This window comes from Carcharodon carcharias, chromosome 6, assembly GCF_017639515.1.
Source record: "Carcharodon carcharias isolate sCarCar2 chromosome 6, sCarCar2.pri, whole genome shotgun sequence".
Classification (NCBI taxonomy): Eukaryota; Metazoa; Chordata; class Chondrichthyes; order Lamniformes; family Lamnidae; genus Carcharodon; species Carcharodon carcharias.
Window position 1 is genome coordinate 113983481 of NC_054472.1, and position 21469 is coordinate 114004949.

Below are 21469 nucleotides of genomic sequence, written 5' to 3' on the forward strand. Positions count from 1 at the left end.
ACCCTATCATGGCCCTGGGAGGGAGGGGAAGGGATGAAGGCAGAGGTGCAGGAGATGGGTGGGACACTGATGAGGGCCCTGTCAACCAGTGCAGGAAGCCCTTGGTTAAGGAAAAAGGAAGACATTTTTTGTTTTTTAATTTCATTTTTTTTACTTTTTATTCTTATTTTTTTCTCCCCAACCCATGACCACCACCCCCTGCAAACACAGGGCCATCTGTCACTGGTTTCTATGCAGTGCTTTCACAGAGCACTGACCTTTGTGCTATTAACACATTCTTAATGCCATTATCAGCACCTCCTTGAGTCTTTCCCACTACCATTAACACTCCCTTTGTCTTGTGTCCGTGACATCTTTGTCAATCTCTCCTTAATTCCTACCTATCCCTGATCTTTTATCTTGCTCCATCTGCTCCACCCACCCTTAAACTGTATAAAATCCATCATATTTCTACTTCTCTTCAGCTCTGAAGAAGAGTCATACGAACTCGAAACGTTAACTCTGTTTCTCTCTCCACAGATGCTACCAGACCTGAGTTTTTCTAGTATTTTTTGTTTTTATTTCAGGTTTCCAGCATCCACAGTATATTGCTTTCATCTTAATACTCTGGGACTCTGGGTTCGAATCCCACCGTGGCAGATGGTGAAATTTGAATCCAATAAAAACCCGGAATTAAGCGTCTAATGATGACCATTAAACCATTGTCGATTGCTGTAAAAACTCATCTGGTTCACTAATGTCCTATAGGGAAATAAATTTGCCGCCCTTACCTGGCCTGGCTGACATGTGACCCCAGACCCACAGAAATGTGGTTGACTCTTAACTGCCCTCTGAAATGGCCTAGCAAGTCACTCAGTTGTATCAATCCACTAAAACATTTAAAAGAAATGGAACTAGATGGACCACTCAGCATTGACGTAGGCAGCGGAAACGACAACACAAACTCAGTCCTGTCGACCCTGCAAAATCTTCCTGACTAATGCCTGGGGGCTAGTGCCAAAACTGGGAGAGTTGTCTCTCAGACTAATCAAGCACCAGCCTGACATAGTCATCCTCACACAAACATACGAACATATGAAATAGGAGCAGATGTAGGTCTTTTGGCCCCTTGAGCCTGCTCTGCCATTCAATAAGATCATGTCTGATCTGTTTGTGTTTTGAATTCCACATTCCCATCTACCCCTGATAATTCTTGATTCCCTTTCCTAACAAGAATCTACCTACCTCTGTCTCTTAAAAATATTCAATGACTCCACCTCCACTGGAGGCAGAGAATTCCAAAGTCGCAAAACTCTTTGAGAAAAAAATTCTCCTCCTCCCTGTCCTAAAAGGGCAATCCCTGATTTTAAAACAGTGCCCCCTAGTTCTGGACCTAGCCACCAGAGGAAATTCCTTTCCACCTTGTCAAGACTGTTGAGGATCTTATATCCTTCAATCAAGTCACCCCTCACTCTTCTAAGTTCCAGTGGGAACAAGCCCAGTCTGCCTAACCTTTCCTCATATAGGATAACCCGCTCATTCCAGGTATCCATCCAGTAAACTTTCTGAGCTGCCTCCAATGCATTTACACCCTTTCTTAAATAAGAAGAGCAAAACTGCACAAAATATTCGCGATGTGGTCTCACCAATACCCTATATAATTGAAACATCCTTACTTCTATGTTCAATTCCTCTCATGATAAAGGATAGCATTCCATTAGTCGCCTTAATTACTTGCTGTACCTGCATACTAACGTATTGTAATTTATGCACTAGAACACTTAGATCCCTATACACCTTGGATTTCTGCAGCCTTTATCCATTTAAGTAATACTCTGCTTTTTTTTGACTCTTCCTGCCAAAGTGAACAACTTCACATTTCCCACATTATACTATTATGACATGGCAGGTGGTATGTGCCAGGCAGACCAAATCCACATGGGAAGCTTGGCCATGTTATTACAGCAGTTTTGCAATTAGTATTTATTACAAGAAGATTTATGCACTGGCTTCAGAAGTAGAGTGTCCACTAACAACTTTAGAGATTTTAAAGATTAAATTAAAACATTTATTAACAAAGGAAAAGAATTCAAACACAGACATGAGATTAGTTACTTGATATTATAAATCCCAAAATTCCTAATTAACCTGACTCACAAGTACACACCCCCTTAAGGCAACAGTTCAAAATAGATTTTAAATTTAAATAAGCAATCCAACAAGGTTATTACAACACCCAATTCCAAAGGTTTTTCACACAACTTTAGTTACTGGGCACAACAGACTTCTGCAAAAGTGGCTGGAGGCTTTTCCCTAAGGCTGCTTTACATGATGTACTTTTCAAGATGTTACATGACCACACCCCCACATAACCTTCCACTCTTCTTTGTATATGTTTCTCTCTCTAATGTGTAAAATCCCATTGTTCTACATGTCTTTGGAAATTTACTCTTCCCATAATATAAAAATCTTTCATGTTGCTAATTTGGTGTGTCTCCTTTTGGGGAAAAATAAACATACTGCTTGGCCTTGCTTACCTTGTTAATTGTAAAAATCCAACCATCCCTTTGCAAATCAAACAATCCTTTCATTTATCAATGCAAATTTCATCCACACCTTACCTGTGGAACCCTCATCCTCACTTGTCCATCTCCATTTCAAAAGCCTGCTTTACACCTTACTCTTTTGATAATTTCAACCTTGCGGTCTATCTGACTTTAATTCAGTTAAATCAGTCACACAGACAGAACCATCCACACACATGCCGAGGCCTACAATAATAATATGAAAAATATTATAGTTTTGTGACAATATTCCATCTGCCAATTTTTCTCTGCTCACTCAATCTATCGATATGCATCTGCAACCTTCTTATGCCCTCTTCACAATGTACTTTCCTACCTATCTTTGTGTCATCTGCTAATTTAGCTACCATGCCTTCTCTCCACTCATCTAAGTCATTGATATAAATTGTAAGAAGTCCCAGCAGAGACCTCTGTGGGATTGCACTTGTCACATCCTGCCAATCAGAAAAAGACCCGTTTATGCAGACTTTGTTTTCTGCCAGCCAGCCAATCTTCCATTCGTACTAATATGTTACCCCCTGCACCATGAGCTTTTATTTTCCGCAATAACCTTTGATGTGGCACTTTATCAAATGCTTTCTGGAAATCCAAGCACAGAACATCTTTGGGCTCCCCTTTATCTACAGAACATGTCACTCCATCAAAGAACTCCAATAAATTGGTTAAACATGATTTCCCTTTCACAAAACCATGCTGACTCTTCCCAACTACCTTGAGTTTATTTAAGTGCCCAGCCATAATCTCCCTAATGATCAATTCTAACGCCTTCCGCACAATACACACCAAGCTAACTGGCTTATAGTTTCCTGTTTTCTGCATTCCTCCCTCCTTGAATAGAGGAGTTATATTTGCTGCTTTCCAGTATGATGAAACTTTTCCAAAATCTACTGAATTTTGGAAAATTAATACCAACCTATTTATTAACTCATTAGCCACCTCTTTTAAGACCCTAGGATGAAGTCCATCAGGACCTGCAGACTTGTCAACCCACAGCTCCATCCGTTTGCTCAGTACTGCTTCCCTAGTGATTGTAATTTCACCAAGTTTCCCTCTCCCTTCCACCACCTGACATACCTTACAGACAAATGCTCCAGAGACCACCATCACCATCCCTGTCCCACTGGCAGAAGAGACCCAGCAGAGGTGGCAGAACAGTGGTTTATCATTAGGAGGGAGTTCCCTCAGAGTCTTCAACATTGGCTCCGGATCCCATGAAGTCTCATGGTATCAGGTCAAACATGGACAAAGAAACCTCCTGCTGATTACACATATTATGCCCCCCCAGTTGATGAATTAGTACTCCTCCATGTTGAACACTACTTAGAGGAAGCACTGAGGGTGGCAAGGGCACAGAACGTACTGTGGGTGGAGGACTTCAATGTCCATCACCAAGAGTGGTTCGGTAGTACCACTATGGAGTGAGCTGGCGAAGTCCTAAAGAACATAGCTGCTAGACTGGGTGTGTGGTGGGTGGTGAGGGAACCAACAAAGAGAAACATACTTGACCTCATCCTCACCAACCTGTCCATGACGTTACCGATAGGAATGACCACCGCACACCTTGTGGAGACAGAGTCCTGTCTTCACATTCAGGATACCCTCCATTGTATGATGTGGCACTACCATTGTGCTAAATGGGATAGATTTCAAATATATCTAACAAGTCAAACTTGGGCAGCCATGAGGCGCTATGAGCAATTAGCAGCAACAGAATTGTACTCAATGATAATCTATAACCTCATGGCCTGGCATATCCCCCACTCTACCATTACCATAAAGCTAGGGGATCAACCCTGGTTCAATGAAGAGTGCAGAAGAGCATGCCATGGGCAGCACCAGGCATACATAAAAATGAGGTGTCAACCTGGTGAACCTACAACACAGGGCTACTTGCATTCTATACAGGATAAGCAGCAAGTGACAGAGCTAAGTGATTCCACAACGAACAGATCAGATCTAAGCTCTGCATTCCTGCTGCGTCTGGTTGTTGAATGGACAATTAAACAACGCACTGGACAGAGGCACCACTAATATTTCCATCCTCAATGATGGGGGAGCCCAACACATCAGTGCAAAAGATAAAGCGGAACCATTCACAACAACCTTCAGCCAGAAGTGCCGATTGGATAAACCATCTCGGCCTCCTTGGAGGTCCCCAGCATCACAGATGGAATCTTCAGTCAATTTGATTCACTCCACATGATATCAAGAAATGGCTGGTGGCAATGGAAACTGCAAAGTTAATGTGCCCTGACAACATTCTGGAAATACTACTGAAGACTTGTGCTCCTGTACTTGCTGCGCCCCTAGCCAAGCTGTTCCAGTACAGCTAAAATACTGGGGTCTGCAAGGCAATATAGAAAATTTCCTAGGTATATCCTGTGCACAAAAAATAAGATAAATCCAACCCAAGTAATTACCACCCCATCAGTCTACTCTCTATCATCAGTAAAATGATGGAAGGGGTCATCAACAGTGCTATCAACCATCATTTGTTTAGCAATGGCCTGCTCATTGGCTCCGAGTTTGGGTCTGCAAGGGCCACTCAGCTCCGACCTCATTATAGCCTTGGTTCAAAAATGGACAAAAGAGCTGAACTCCTGAGGTGATGTGAGAGTGACTGCCCTTGACATCAAGGTTGCATTTGACCAAGTGTGGCATCAAGGAGCCCTAGCAAAACTGGAGTAAATGTGAATTGGGGAAAACTTTCCACTGGTTGGAGTCATACCTAACACAAAGGAAGATGGTTGTGGTTGTTGGAGGTTAGCCATCTCCGCTCCAGGACATCACTGCAGGAATTTCTCAGGGTAGTGTCCTGGACTTAACCATCTTCAGCTGCTTCATCAATGAACTTCCTTCCATTATAAGGTCAGAAGTGGAGATGTTCGCTGATGATTGCACAATGTACGGTACATTTGTGACTCCTCATATTGAAGCAGTCTATGTCCAAATGCAACAAGACCTGGACAATATCCAGGCTTGGGCTGACAAGTGGCAAGTAACATTCGTGCTACACAAGTGTCAGGCAATGACCATCTCCAATAAAAGAGAATCTGACCATCACCCCATGACATTGAATAGCATTACCATTGCTGAATCCCCCACTCTCAACATCCTGGGAGTTACCATTGACCAGAAACTGAACTGGACTAGCCATATAAATACTGTGACTACAAGAGCAGGCCAGAGGATAGGATTCCTGTGGTGAGTAACCTGCTCCTGACTACCCAAAGCCTGCCACCATCTACAAGGCATAAGTCAGATGTGTGGTGGAATACTCCCCCCTTGCCTGGATGAGTGCATCTTTAGTAACACTCAAGAAGCTTGACACCATCCAGAACAAAGCAACCTGCTTGACTGGCACCCCAATCAATTGGCTCCAGAAATGTTGACTCCCTTCAACGCTAACGCAGTGGCAGCGATGTATACCATCTAGAAGGACTGCAGAAACTCACCAAGCCTCCTTAGCACCTGCCAAACCCACGACCACTACCATCTAGAAGGACAAGGGCAACAGATGCATAGCAATGCCACCACCTGGAAGTTGCCCTCTGAGCCACTACCATCGTGTCTTGGAAATATATTGCCATTCCTTCACTTTCACTGGGTCGAAATCCTGGAATTCCCTCCCTAACGGCACTGTGGGTGTACCCGTGCAACAGAGACAGCAGTGGTTCAAGAAGGCAGCTCACTACCATGTTCTCAAGGGAAATTAGGGATGGGCAACAAATACTGGCCTAGCCAGCAACGCCTACATCCCATGAATGAATTTTTACAAAAAATTAAAAAGGCATTCACAATCATGAGGTCTTTAAAGATAGTTGGAGGATCACTTAGCCAAAAGCTAATGGAAGGATTCATCTGAAATTTGTACCTTGAGGAGTAACTGGAATACTAAGAGAATTAAAGTAAGTTCCGGAGTGTTGTGGCACATCTTTTTGTTTGGAAAGATGAATGGGTGTTCAAGATCTCGTAAGATAAGGGAACATTTGGGGGAGGGGAAATTAAAGGTAAAACTGAGTTCATAATATACATTGTTGTAAATTATAGTGTAATACTGCTTAGTTTAATCCTTTTTCTTGTATAATAAAATTTGTTTTTGTTTAAGAACACAGTTTGCCAGGTATTCAAATTCCTGCTTTAAATGCTAACAGGATTGTAACTATCTGTGATGGTGACCTTGAAGTTATCAATTTGTCATAAAAAGTCAATTGCTTCATTAATGTCCTTTAGTGAAACAGAGCTGCCATCCTTTCCTCGCCTTGCCTATGTGACTCTAGTTCCACAGCAATGTGGTTGACTGTTAACTGCCCCCTAAAGTGGCCCAGTAAGCCACTCCATTGTATCAAACTGCTACAGAATGATATGCTGTAATAAGAAAAGATAGACCACCCAGCATCGATCAAGACATCACATTTGGACAGGACAAAGGCACACCCAGCCCAGTTGACCCTCCTCTTAACACCTGGGGATTTGTGCCAAAATTAAGAGACCTGTCCCACAGACCAGTCAAGCATCAGTTTGACATTGTCACACTCCCAGAACCCAAACCTTCCAGAATCAAACCTTTCGTTCATTGGTCTAAACATTTTCACCATTCCAGGCATGTCTTCTTCTCAGCATTTATCCTTTGGGGATGTGAGGAAGAACTTTTTTACACAACAGTGATAATGACCTGGAACACATTGCCTGTGAGGACGGTGGAAGCAGAAGTGATAAGTGATCTCAAAAGGAAATTGGATGGGCACTTGAGGCAAATAAACTTGCAGGGTTTTAGGGATACAGCAGAGCAATGGGACTGACCTGACTGGAATGCTCTACAGAGAGCCAAATGGGTGCCTCCTGTGCCATTATAATTTGACTATATGGCTCTGGTCATGATGTCTTATGGTATCAGGCCAAATATGGGCAAGGAAACCATATACTGCCACCCCTCAGCTGATGAATCAGCACACTTTCATGCTAAACACCAGTTGGAAGAAACTCTGAAGGTAGAAAGGGCACCTGTTATAACTTGGGTGGGGAACTTCAATGTCCTTCAGCAAGAGTGACTTGATAACACCACCATTGACAAAGCTGGCTGAATTCTGCTAGACTAGGCTTGTGGCACATGGTTCAAGCACCTATTCGGCCTAGACCTCACCAACTTACCTGTTGAAGATGCATCTGTTCATGACCGATTAGCTGGAGTGATCCCCTTGTGGAGACAAAGTCCCATCTTTCCACCTTTGAAACCTTCCATCATGTTGTCTGACAGTAGCTACATGCCAAATAGATTAAGAACAGATCGAGCAGCTCAAAACAAGGCATCCACGTAGTACTGTGGGCCATCAACAGCACCAGAACTGAAATCTACTACAGTCACGGATGGGAATATTCTACCGTTCTACCACTATCACCAAGTCAGGTGGCCAATCCTGGTTCATTGAGGAGTGTAGGAGAGCATGGCTGTAGTAGCAGCAGGCATGCTGAAGCTGCAACATGGAAGCAGCATGCTATAGACAGAACTAAGCAATTGCACAACAAATGGATCTGGTCAACACTGCAACTCTTTCGAGTACAAACCTGTTTCCATCTGTTTCAGATGAAGTTACATTGTTTCATAGTTTGCCATTGTGAGATTTGAACTCTTGATCTTAGGGTTACAAACCCAGTACCATAACCACTTGGCCATTTAGGCCAAGCCTAAAAGTAACTCTTTCGAGTACAAGCCCGTTTCCATCTGTTTCAGATGAAGTTACATTGTTTCATAGTTTGCCATTGTGAGATTTGAACTCTTGATACTCTTTCGAGTACAAACCTGTTTCCATCTGTTTCAGATGAAGTCACATTGTTCCATAGTTTGCCATTGTGAGATTTGAACTCTTGATCTTGGGGTTACAAACCCAGTACCATAACCACTTGGCTATTTAGGCCAAGGCTTTAAAATGTAACTCTTTTGAGTACAAACACATTTCCATCTGTTTTCAGATGAAGTTATATTGTTTCATAGTTTGCCATTGTGAAATTTGAACTCTTGATCTTGGGGTTACAAACCCAGTACCATAACCACTTGGCTATTTAGGCCAAGCTCTATGTAACTCTTTCGAGTACAAACCCGTTTCCATCTGTTTCAGATGAAGTTACATTGTTTCATAGTTTGCCATTGTGAGATTTGAACTCTTGATACTCTTTTTGAGTAAACCTGTTTCCATCTGTTTCAGATGAAGTTACATTGTTTCATAGTTTGCCATTGTGAGATTTGAACTCTTGATCTTGGGGTTACAAACCCAGTACCATAACCACTTGGCTATTTAGGCCAAGCATTGGTCAACACTGCAGTCCTACTGCATCCAGATTAAATCAATCTGGAACACCTGGCAGCAATTTATTAGAGTAATTCCTTGCTTAATGTTGTAGTCGTATTCCTGAAAAATGCAACTATAAATGAAACAATGTTAAGCAAATCAGATTTTCCCTTTACAACCAATGTAAACATTTAGTTAGGCTCTTTAGGATCTTTCCCAAGAGAAAAAAAATTATACTCTTATGTTTAAATACAGTACATTACTAAATTACTATATCTGTATGCTGCCCCTTTTTGCACCTCGCCTCTCTCAAGTGCATAAGGAGTTTGTACTGAGGCCCCAGCAGTGGAGGTTGGCCCTCTGTTCTCAACCTATTTAGCAAGGATCGCTCTCACTGTGGCAGTTCAGAGCCTGCCATTCAACAAGGGTTTGTCACAAGGAACTTGTTAGTGACTTCAGGAGTTTCTCAAACCTTGATCGAAAGGATGTCTGCTGGTAGATCTTGCTCAGGAAGGGTGCTGCATAAGGGGTGCTAAGATGGAAGGCATGCAGTAAGTGGGTTGAATAGGCTATCATGGGGTGGTAAGTGAGGTGCAATACGGATAGTTTCAACCACCAAGTAGGCTTTCGTCAGTCAGAAGGTTTGTGGTGGAGTGATGTTTGTGTGGACAGGAAGCCAGGGAAGTGGTGTTGAATGGAGAGTTCCAGTTATGATGCGCATTGTTTCAATTAATTGAATGTCAGCAAAGTGTGTGCGTGATGACCTTTGCACAGTACTATGCTGTGGAGCATAATAGGGCAAGTGCTGAGGTCTGGAGTCTTATGGCAACAGCACCTCATGTAGATACAGCTATTCAATAAGATCATAACAACAGCTAATGTGGTTCCGCTATTTAGGAAGGGTTGTAGAGATATGCCAGTGAACTACAGGCCAGTGAGTCTCACGTCAGTGGTAGGGAAACTATTGGAGAAATTTCTGAAGGAAAGTATCTATCTCCACTTGGAGAGGCAAGGTTTGATCAGAGATATTCAGCATGGCTTTGTCAGAGGGAGGTCATGACTAACAAATTTGATTGAATTTTTTGAGGAGGTGACCAGGTGTGTAGATGAGGATAGTGCAGTTGATGTAGTTTATATGGATTTCAGTAAAGCCTTTGACAAGGTCCCACATGGGAGACTTATAAAGAAGGCAAAGGCACATGGGATACAGGGTAATTTGATGAGGTGGATTCAAAATTGGCTTAGTTGTAGGAGGCAGAGGGCGATGACAGATGGCTGCTTTAGTGGCTGGAAGCCAGTGTCCATTGGCGTACCACAGGGATCTATGCTGGGTCCCCTATTATTCATCATATATATAAACGACATCGATGACTATGTGGGGGGGGGGGTAGGATTAGTAAGTTTGCGGATGAGACAAAGATTGTCCGGGTGGTTAACAGGTTGGGTGTCTTGGGCTACAGGAAGATATAGACCGGATGGTCAAATGGGCAGATAAGTGGCAGATGGAATTTAACTCTGAAAAGTATGAGGTGGTACACTTTGGAAAAAGTAATTTGACAAGGAAGTATTCAATGAATGGCATGGCACTTGGAAGTTCTGAGGAACAAAGGGACCTTGGCGTGTGTGTCCATAGATCTCTGAAGGTGGAGGGGCATGTTAGTGGGGTGGTGAAAAAGGCATATGGGACCCTTGCCTTTATCAATCGAGGCATAGATTACAAAAGTAGGGAGGTCATATTGGAGTTGTATAGAACCTTGGTGAGGCCACATCTGGAGTAGTATGTGCAGTTCTGGTGGCCACATTATAGGAAGGATGTGATTGCACTGGAAGGGGTGCAAAGGTCTTTCACCAGGATGTTGCCTGGGATGAAAAATTTAAGTTATGAAGAGAGGTTGGGTAGACTTGGGTTGTTTTCATTGGAGCAGAGAAGACTGAGGGGCGACCTGATCGAGATGTACAAGATAATGAGGGGCATGGGCAGGTTGGATAGGGAGCAGCTGTTCCCCTTAGTTGAAGGGTCAGTCACAAGGGGGCGTAAGTTCAAGGTGAGGTGCTGGAGGTTTAGGGGGGACGTGAAGAAAAACTATTTTTTACCCAGAGGGTGGTGACAGTCTGGAATGCACTGCCTGGGAGGGCGGTGGAGGCAGGTTGCCTCATATCCTTTAAAAAGTACCTTGATGAGCACTTGGCACGTCATAACATTCAAGGCTATGGGCCAAGTGCTGGTAAATGGGATGAGGTGGGTGGGTCAGGTGTTTCTCACATGTAGGTGCAGACTCGATGGGCCGAAGGGGCCTCTTCTGCACTGTGATTCTGTGATCATGGCTGACCTGGTTGTGGTGTCAATTCCACCTCCCTGTCTGGCCCCATATCCCTTAACTCCTTTGCCTGTCAAAAATCTGTCTAACTCTGCTTTATTCAAAGCCTGCACTGCTCTCTGGGGAAGAGAATTCCACGTACTTACTGTACCCATTTGTTTTGAGGCATAAGCTGAGTGTTAGGGGAGGGGGTGGGACATATTATAGATAATATTGAGGAAGATTTAACAAAAATACAAGATGGCATTAATGAATTTGCAGAATGGTTGTGTAATTGGCAAATTAATTTCTGTCTAGCCATAAAGGCAAACTCATAAATTGAGACAAACTCTTAAAAAGAAATTGAAATTTGGTACAAAAATTGTTTTCAATCAAGTAAATATAGATAAGCCACTACTGAGGTTTATAAACTATTTAACCTCGAACAGATCAATTCTCTTTACAAAAAAACTTATGATAATGCATTACAAACAACTTCTTAAAAAATCCTACCTATTATCTGGATATAATCATGGCCCCACCTGAGGTGGAAGGGTCCAGTGGCACCACCTCAGATGCCAGTGAGATAACAGAGATGGTTGATGAGGGCAAGGCTGTTGATGTGTATATAGACTTCCAAAAGGCGTTCAATACAGTGCCACACCACAGACTTGAGGCAAGTTATAGGTCATGGAATAAAAGGGTCAGTAACAACATGGATACAAAATTGGCTGAGGGTTAGGAAGCAGACTAATGGTTAATGGGTATTTTTTGGGCTGGAAGAAGGTTTGTCATGGAATTCCCCAGGGGTCGGTATTGGGAACCCTGCTTTTCCTGCTACATAAATGATCTAGATCTTGGTGTGCAGGTGACAATTTCAAAGTTTGCGGATGACATAAAACTTGGGAGAATTGTAAACTGTGAGCAGGACCGTGTAGATCTTCAAAAGGACATTGACATTGGTGGAGTGGGCAGATGGGTGGCAGGTGAAGTTCAATGCAGAAAAGTGAGAGGTGATATATTTGGTACAAAGAACATAGAGAGACAGTATAAAATAAAGGATACTATTCTAAAGGGTGGGCAGGTGCAGAGAGACCTGAGTGTATATGTACGTCAGTCAATAAAAGTGGCAGGACAGGCAGAGAGAGCTGTTTCTAAAGCATACATTATTAGACTTCAATAATAGGGGCATAGAATACAAGAGCAGGGAGGTAATGATGAAATTATAAAAGGCATTGGTTGGGCCTCAGCTGGAGTATTGCGTACTGAGTGTTTGGGAGTCAGGGGCGATAGCAGCCCAGGCTTTAGTACTGTGTGAACAGGGACATACTGGATCATTAGCGTTTAAACACCTTGTGATCTGCTGCACAAACAGAACTGGCAACAAAGTCTCTAAGAGAAATCAGAATTAGCTTTCTCTCAGCACCCAAAGTCCAGAGCCTAATTATCCCTTTGAAAACTATAGGGAACAGGCAATGATAAGTGCACTCTAATGGGGTCAATTTCAACAACTTAAAAATGGAAGAAGCCCAGATATAGTGGAAAGAAAAGGTGGCAAATAGTTTTTAATTCTTTCATGGGATGTGGGTGTCACTGTCATGGCCAGCATTTGCTCCCCTTTCCTAATTGCTCTTGAATTGAAGCCAGTTTGCTAGATAATTTCAGAGGGCAGTTAAGAGTCGCATGTAGGCCAGAGCAGGTAACGATGGCAATTTCCTTCTTTGAAGGGCATTAGTGAACCAAACAGGTTTTTTACAATAAGCGATGATAGTTTAGTCATTACTGAGACTAGCTTTCAACTCCTTAGTTTTTGTTAAGTGAATTTAAATTCCACCAGCTGTCGTGGTGGAATTTGGATCCATGTCCCCAAAGCATTAGCCTGGGACTCTGGATTAGTAATCCATAGACCATTACCACTATGCCACCATCACCCCCTCCTGAATAGCGCACAAACTGAGAGGAATGCTGCAACTGGAAATGGTTAGGGGACAAAGCTTCTCAAAATTACATTTACAACTTACAAAAATACTTAAATGCACTGACCAATAACAAAGAAAAATACACTTATAAAGAGATAAATCAAACAATTAAAACAGATAAACACATGCATACATAATTAAGAGATAAGCACATTGATAACTAACAAGTACTCACAGATATTAAAAATTAATATTTACAACCCAATTTGTTTAAGCACAAAAGAGATATGTTGATCTAACTAAGACAAATGCACATAATTGTATTAATATGCTGAAGAACCCTCTCCCCTCCCAGCCTGGCATCCAGCAGCTGTAAGGTGAGAGTTCTGCATCCTGTGTCTTTTGCTGCTGGCTCATAGAATCACAAGAATGTTTCGGTGCAGAAGGAAGCCATTTGGCCCATCATGTCTGCACTGGCTCTCTGAGCATTTTAACAGTGCCGATCTCCTGCCTTTTCTGTGTAACTGTGCACATTGTTTCTATTTAAATAATCATCCAATGTCCTCTTGAATGCCTCAGTTGAACCTGCCTCCACCACACTTCCAGACAGTGCATTCCAAACCCTAACTATTTCTTGTGTGGAAAAGTTTTTTCTCACTTCGGATTTGCAGCTTTTGCAAAACGCTAAAACTGTGGCCTCTGGTTCTCAATCCGTTTACGAGCAGGAACAGTTTCTCCCTATCTCCTCTGTCAAGACCCCTCATGATTTTGAAAAATTTTGAAAGCATTACAGGCCCTGTGATTGAGACCCTTGTGCGAAACAAACACCCCTCCTCTAGTACATTATTCTTTTCTCATGGCTGTAACCATATCTTTGTTCAATACTGCTACCTCCCACTTGTTTTTTGCCTTCCTGATCTTTCCTGAATATATTATAGCCAGGAATATTAATTTTGTTCCGAAATACTGTTTTTAAATTTTTTGCACCTATGCCTTTCAGAAATGCACTGTTTACAAATTCAGTCAACTTCTAACTATAATCTATAACTAGTACGGGACCCACTTACAGCTGCTTGTTAATTGTCACTGATTTGCAGTTTTTTAAAGTTAGAAAAATAAGTTAAATTTCAAATTGCTTACATACTTTGTGTACTGATTACCACTCTCATCAAATTCCTGTTTTATAAAGCCCTTGCCGTTTCCAGTTTACTCTGGCGAGCTGATTCATCCAATTCTGGTCAAGCAGAGTTTGGTGAGGACAATGAAAATACTAGCCTGCCTTTCTGGTGTAAAACTTTAGCTGTTTAAATGACTTAGCTTTGAAGGTAAATTTATGGTGGCCTGCAGAAATTGCCAACAAACCAAGTTTATAATAAAGGCGGTTGGTTTTCATTCCGAAATGTCAAATTCATGGAAATGAGATCCCATCATACGATATAAAATAGAATGCTAATTTGTTTTTTTTTTAATTTTTGATTAGTGTCTCTGAAAGTATTAAGATTTGGACTAGAATCATTGAAGCCATAGAAAAATTTCTGCTTTGTAACATGATTAATCATTTGCTCTTCCTCCTTAGGTAGCCTCGGGGGAATGCAATGAAGATACAGAAGTATACAACATCACTTTGAGCACAGGTGATGAACTTACTCTAATGGGACAAGCAGAAATCCTTTATGCGAAAACATCGAAGGAAAAGTCAAGACTTAACACTATCTTTAAGAAAATTGGAAAACTAAACTCTATTGGCAAGCTTGGACGAGGAAAGATGCCTTGCCTTATCTGTATGAATCACCGGACCAATGAAAGTATTAGCCTTCCTTTCCAGTGTAAAGGTCGACTCAGCACACGTAGTCCCCTTGAGATACAAATGCAAGAGGGTGAGCACACTATTCGCAACATTGTTGAAAAGACCAGGTTACCAGTAAATGTTACTGTGCCATCTGCTCCTCCACGAAACCCTTATGATTTGCACCTAATTCGGGAGGGCCATCGCTATAAGTTTGTGAATATTCAGACTAAGACTGTTGTAGTGTGCTGTGTACTTCGTAACAACAAAATGATTCCCATGCACTTTCCACTTCATTTAGTTGTGCCAAAGTTTACCTTAGCTGAAGGTCTCCTTAAGGGTGAGATGTGGTACGAGAACACAGTTCAACACTCGTTCAACATTTGTCAGGAACAATTCGACATTGAAGAATACTCACGAGCAGTTCGGGACGTTAAGACTGACTGGAATGAAGATTGTAAAAGTCCAAAGAAGACCAGATGTACTGGACACAGTCACATGCCTAACTCTCTTAGCTATGCTCGTGAAGAACTGACACAGTCTTTCCATCGACTTTCAGTATGCGTTTATGGAAACAATTTGCATGGAAATAGTGAAGTTAATCTACATGGCTGCAGAGATCCAAACAGTGAGTGGACTCTCTTTTCTCATGAAACCCTCCCATCTCAAGATTCAGGAGACAGTGGGAGTGATTATCTGCTGCCTGAAGTGACTGAAGAACCTGCTGGAATCCAGTCACAGCCAGAACTTCCCTATGAAGAGCTCTGGTTAGATCAGGGAACAGGGAAACGGGGTGGACATGATCTTTTCTCTTTGGGGGAGAGATTGAAATCTGGTCAGAGAGCTTCCGTCCACTCCAAATGTCTGGCTTCTTCAGCCCTTTCTTCTCCAGGTCCTTTGTCTACAATTAAACCATCATCTGACATTTCTCTACCTCCACCTCCAGTGCCTCCAAAGTCTGAAGCTGTAAGTCCCGGTCTTGAGGCAAATTTGCTAAATGCTGTGCAATCATAATGCTTAACTATTTTTAGAAATGTAAGGGTCTGCATGTTCTCAAGAATTCAAAACTAAGTAGTAGCAAAATGTGAAATTTCCTGCGGTGCTTCCTTGGGCTGATTTTCCATTTTCGTAATTGATTTTATGTAGAAGCACTTCATAGAATTCGGCTAGTGAATGAATTGTTCTTTGTTTCTAGGAAAATACTAGGATTTAAGTTTTAACAAATATGACACAAGTGCAAATTTTTATGCTGGATTTTTCTCCTTTCAGAACTTGGAACTTAGGATTTAAAAAATTAGTATTTAATTTAAAAATTTGATTTGTGATTTGCAGTTACATGACAACATTGCTCCAGAGTCAAATCAAAGTGGAATAATCCCTGATCTGTGAGTCTGTCATAGCTGGGAAGCAGTGGGATGCTATAAATGGTGTTGGCATTCTTGGGCTGGGATAAAATGTTAGCAAGGCTCCTGTATCTATTAGCTATCCATTGACCACTTAGTATGCATATGTTCGGCCTTTATTGTACGGGCTATTCCTCTTTTCCCCTACCACCACAATGGTTAAGTATCTTGCCAGTACTCACTGCCCAGGATCACATGATGAATGGTTAGCCACTCGAGGACAGCAGGCACTTTAGCTGTATTCTGTAGTCATGAGAGATGGGGAGATGTTACCTAAAAAAAAATACAAAACTCATGCTTTGAACATTTTTAGCCTCAGCCTTTTGCTATACTTTTACAGAACTCACAAATCAGTAACCATGTTGAAAACTCTACTTGTTTTCTCTACAAGCTACCTAATATCCCAACATTGTTTACTGTTAGAGTGGGACTGAGGATTGAATAATTTTATTCAATATTGTAATGTGTTTGAGCTGTTTTAATCAGCAGTACCTTCTTCCTGTGCTTCTGAATAAATGTCAATCCTGTAATTTTCACTTGTCATATCAAGCCCATTTGCACTGCATTTCTAAGTATGTTGCTATGGTTACATGGTTTTGCTATAATGGTTAACTGCAATGGCATATTATATGCTGTAAATTTACTCAAAAACATGTCCTCAAATGTTGAGCAAATTCTCGCTCTGGATTTGAGGAATTGCTATAATTTTCAGTGGGAATGCCCGGGGAATGTTTTTTCCCCTACAGGGATGAGGAGGTAAAGAACAAAAGGAGGAAGATAAGTAAGACTGCTTAACAGTCAAGCATCGTGATTTTTTTCCTCATCATTGGAACTAAATTTATTAAGTGGGAGTAAGCAGTCAGCATCTGTGAAGAATGTGGCAAATTATATTACAGCCTTTCAAAACCTGGTCTCTTGATTCTTGTATAAATGATATCTGACCCATGTAGCATTGTCTCGGCAGATCAGAAAGCCCCAGGTTTAATTCTTACAGTAGCTAATATTTTGAGGCTTGCATTTGTCTCTGGCACATGAAAATCAGCCACAATTCATGCTGCTGACTGCTGTCCATTGACCCTTTCTCATACTATGTGGGTTTTAGGAAAGACAAAATTGAGTTCAAAGATGATGAGATATGAGGTCAGTAGTCTGCCACTGCTTGCTATCCAACATCATACATGAAAAATAGCTACATAAGCGTGATACTTGAAAAGCTGTAGACATCGAACATTGTCCCAGGGGAAAAGCGGGAAAGAAATCTATTAAAATCAGGATTATAGGTCTGAATCAATAAATTGAGAACTGGGGATTGAGTTTGAGTGGTCTTTGTCCATTCCATAGCATTGTTTCCTATAATTCAGCCCTGAACCATCTTGCTCAAAATGGTTATAAATTAAGGAGGCAGTAGAGACTGGTTCAAAGATGGTTTGCTGCTAATTTTGTTCTTTCCTCGCCCTACATTCTTGAGGCATAGATGGATACAATTTCATGGGTGCAAGCCACCTTCCACTACTTATCCATAAGGCTATTTTTTGGTGGTAATTGCTGGCATGATATTTGATTGCCATGATTGTGTTTTCTGTCATTAATGACTGCTGTTCCAACGTTTACTGATTTTTTTTTTTTCCTCCATCTTTTTCTTTCATGCACCCCTCCGTGTTCACTGGGCTTAACCAACTGACTATTTGGGGAGCACATAAGAACTAGGAGCAGGAGTAGGCAATTCAGCTCCTCGAGCCTGCCCCGCCATTCAATACAATCATGGCTAATTTCATTTCAGCCTCAACTCCAATTTCCCGCCCTCTCCCCATAACCTTTCAACCCGTTACTAATTAAAAATCTGCCTATCTCCTCAAATTTATTCAGTATCCCGGCATCCACTGCACTCCGACGTAGTGAATTTCACAGATTCACAACCCTTTGAGAAAAGTAATTCCTCCTCTCATCTCTGATTTAAATCTACCACCCCTTAGCCTAAAACTATGGCTTTCTCGTTCTAGAATGCCCCACAACGGGTAACATCCGCTCCATGTCTACTTTGTTTATCCCTTTTAGCATGTTATATACCTCAATTAGATCTCTTCTCATCCTTCTGAGCTCCGGTGAGCATAGGCTAAAACTGCTCAATCTCTCCTCATAAGATAAGCTCCGCATCTCTGGAATCAATCTAGTGAAGCTCCTCTGAACCGCCTCCAATGCAACGACATCCTTCCTCAAGTAAGGGGACCAAACATGTGCTCCAGGTGCGGTCTCACCAATGCCTTGTACAGTTGCAACAACACTTCCCTATTTTTATACTCTATTCCTTTTGCAATAAATGCCAAAAATTCCATTTGCCTACCTTATTACCCGCTGTACTTGCACACTAGCTTTCAGCGATTCATGCACGAGGACACCCAGATCCCTCTGCACTGAAGCATTCTGAAGTTTCTTTCCATTTAAATAATAAGTCACCTTTTTATTCTTCCAACCAAAATGGATAACCTCACACTTATCCACATTAAACTCCATCTGCCAAATTTTGGTCCATTCACCTAACCAGTCCATATCTATTTGAAAATTTCTTATTTCTTCATTGCAACTTACTTTCCCACCTATTTTGGTGTCATCTGCAAATTTAGTTATAGTACCTTCTATCCCTGAATCCAAGTCATTAATATAGATTGTAAATAGTTGGGGCCCAAGGACCAAACCCTGTGGCACCTCACTAGCTACAAGCTTGCCATCCAGAAAAATATCCATTTATCCCAACTCTCTGCATTCTGTTGGTTAGCCAATCCTCTATCCAAGTTAATATATTACCCCAACTCCATGTGATCTTGTGTATTAATCTTTTGTGCAGCACCTTATCAAAGGCCTTCTGGAAGTCCAGATATACTTCATCTACAAGATCCCCATTATCCACTTTGCTTGTCACATCTTCAAAGAACTCTAGCAAATTCGTCAAACACAATTTACTCTTCATAAAACCACGCTGACTCTGATGGATTGCATTTTGACTTTCCGAATGCCCCATTATTATTTCCTTAATAATGGTTCCAACAATTTCCCAATGACAGACGTTAAACCAACTGACCTATAGTTTCCTACTTTATGCCTCCGCCCTTTTTGAATAAGGGCATTATATTAGCATTTTTCCAATCCACTGGAACCATTCCAGAATCCAGGGAATTTTGGAATATTATAGCCAATGCACCTACTATCTCTGTTGCCATTTCCTTTAAGATCCTGGGATGTCGGCCATCAAGTCCTGGGGAATTGTCACCCTTTAATCCCAATAGTTTTCTCAGTACTTTATCTCTAGTGATGGTGATTGTTCTAAGTTCCTCCTCCTCTATACCCTCTGCGCTACCTGTTACTATTAGGGCGATACAAGTGTCCTCCACGGTGAAAACTGAGGCAAAATATTGATTAAGCTGCCATTTCTGTGTTTCCCCACTATCAACTTCCCAATCTCATCCTCCAAGGGACCAACATTCACTTCAGCTACTCTTTCCTTTTATATGCTTGGAGAAGCTTTTGTTATCAGTTTTTACATTTTGCGCCAGTTTTCTTTCATAATTTACCTTTGCTCTTTTTATTTTTTTTCAGTAACCCTTTGTTAATTTCTGAATGTTTCCCAATCTTCCAGCCTGTCACTGACCTTTGCAATTTGGTATGCCTTAGTTTTTGCTTTTAAGTTATCTTTAACTTTCTTGCTTGGCCATGGATGCTTTTTTCCCATCTTACCATCTTTCTTCCTCCTTGGAATATGTTTTACTTGGGAGGAATTGAGTATCATCTCAAATATCTGCCACTGTTCATCAACTGTCCTACCTTGTAGTCTTCCTGCCCAGTCCACTAGGGCCAAATCTGCCCTCATGCTTATGTAGTTACCTTTGTTTAACTCCAGAACACTAGTGTGGGACTCAAGTTTCTCGCTCTCAAATTGAATTTGAAATTCTAGCATGCTTTGATCACTCTTCCCTAGAGGATTCTTTACTATGAGATCATTAATTAATCCCATCTCATTACACAAAACCACATCCAGAATAGCCTGCTCCCTGGTTGATTCTACAACATATTGCTCCAAAAAACAATCTCTAATACACTCTATGAACTCTCCCTTGAGGCTACTTTTACCATTTTGATTAGTCCAGTTATATACATATTAAAATCACCCATGATTATTGCCATGCCTTTCTTACATGCTCCCAATATTTTCTGGTTTACACTATGCCCTACTACTGAACCACTGTTTGGGGACCTATAGATTACTACCACCAGGGACTACTTTCCCTTGCTATTTCTTATTTCTGCCCAGACTGACTCTATATCTTGCTCTCCAGTGCCTATATCATTCCTCACTATAGCACTGATCTCTTCCTTTACTAACAAAACTACACCACCTTCTTTTCCTTCCTGCCTATCCTTCCGAAACACTGAGTACCCCTGGATATTCAATTCCCAAACCTGTTCTCCCTGTAACGTCTCAGTAATTGCCACCAAATCATACCTATTTATCTCTATTTGCGCTGTTAACTCATTAGTTTTATTCCGAATGCTACGCGCATTCAGATACAAAGCCTTTAAGTTTGCCTATTGTCAATTTTCCTACTCTTATATGATTCTTTGGTGCAACATGGCAAACACACACTCTGTCCTTTCGTTTCACTTTTTGGTGACAATCAGCCTCATCACTGACCTGCACTCTTACCCTCTCCTCAAACTTTGAGTTTTTATATTTTCATGCATCTGAACCTCGCTCCCCCCCCACCCCCCCCCCCCCCCCCCCCCCCCCCCCGCAACTGTTTAGTTTAATACCTTATCTACAACCCTTGTTATGCGATTCGCCGGGACACTGGTCCCAGCATGATTCAAGTGTAGCCCATCCGGATGGAATAACTCCCTCTTTCCCCGGTACTGGTGCCAATGTCCCATGAATGCGAACCCATTTCTCCTGCACCAATCTTTGAGCCACGCATTTACCTCTAATCTTATTGACCCTGTGCCAATTAGCTCGTGGCTCAGGTAATAATCCGGAGATTATTACCTTTCTGGTTCTGCTTTTTAGTTAAGTTAATTTAATTCTGTTAAGGCAGAACAGTGAAAGGGGTTCTGCCTATATCGTTGGTACCTACATGGACCACGACAACTGGATCTTTCCCTCCCACTCCAAATTCCTCTGCAGCCCTGATGAAATATCCTTAACCCTGACACCAGGTAGGCAACAC

At 41.7% G+C, this 21469-nt stretch overlaps 1 protein-coding gene across 4 annotated transcripts in view; it reads left to right on the forward strand.

Annotated features, from left to right (window-relative positions):
* Positions 1–21469, forward strand: part of garem (GRB2 associated, regulator of MAPK1) — a 134510-nt gene that overhangs the window by 93102 nt on the left and 19939 nt on the right. For all 4 annotated transcript variants that reach the window (XM_041190375.1, XM_041190378.1, XM_041190376.1 and 1 more), the window contains one exon: positions 14644–15819. In XM_041190375.1, the coding sequence (XP_041046309.1) occupies positions 14644–15819 (1176 nt within the window). The remainder of the gene's footprint in view (positions 1–14643; positions 15820–21469) is intronic.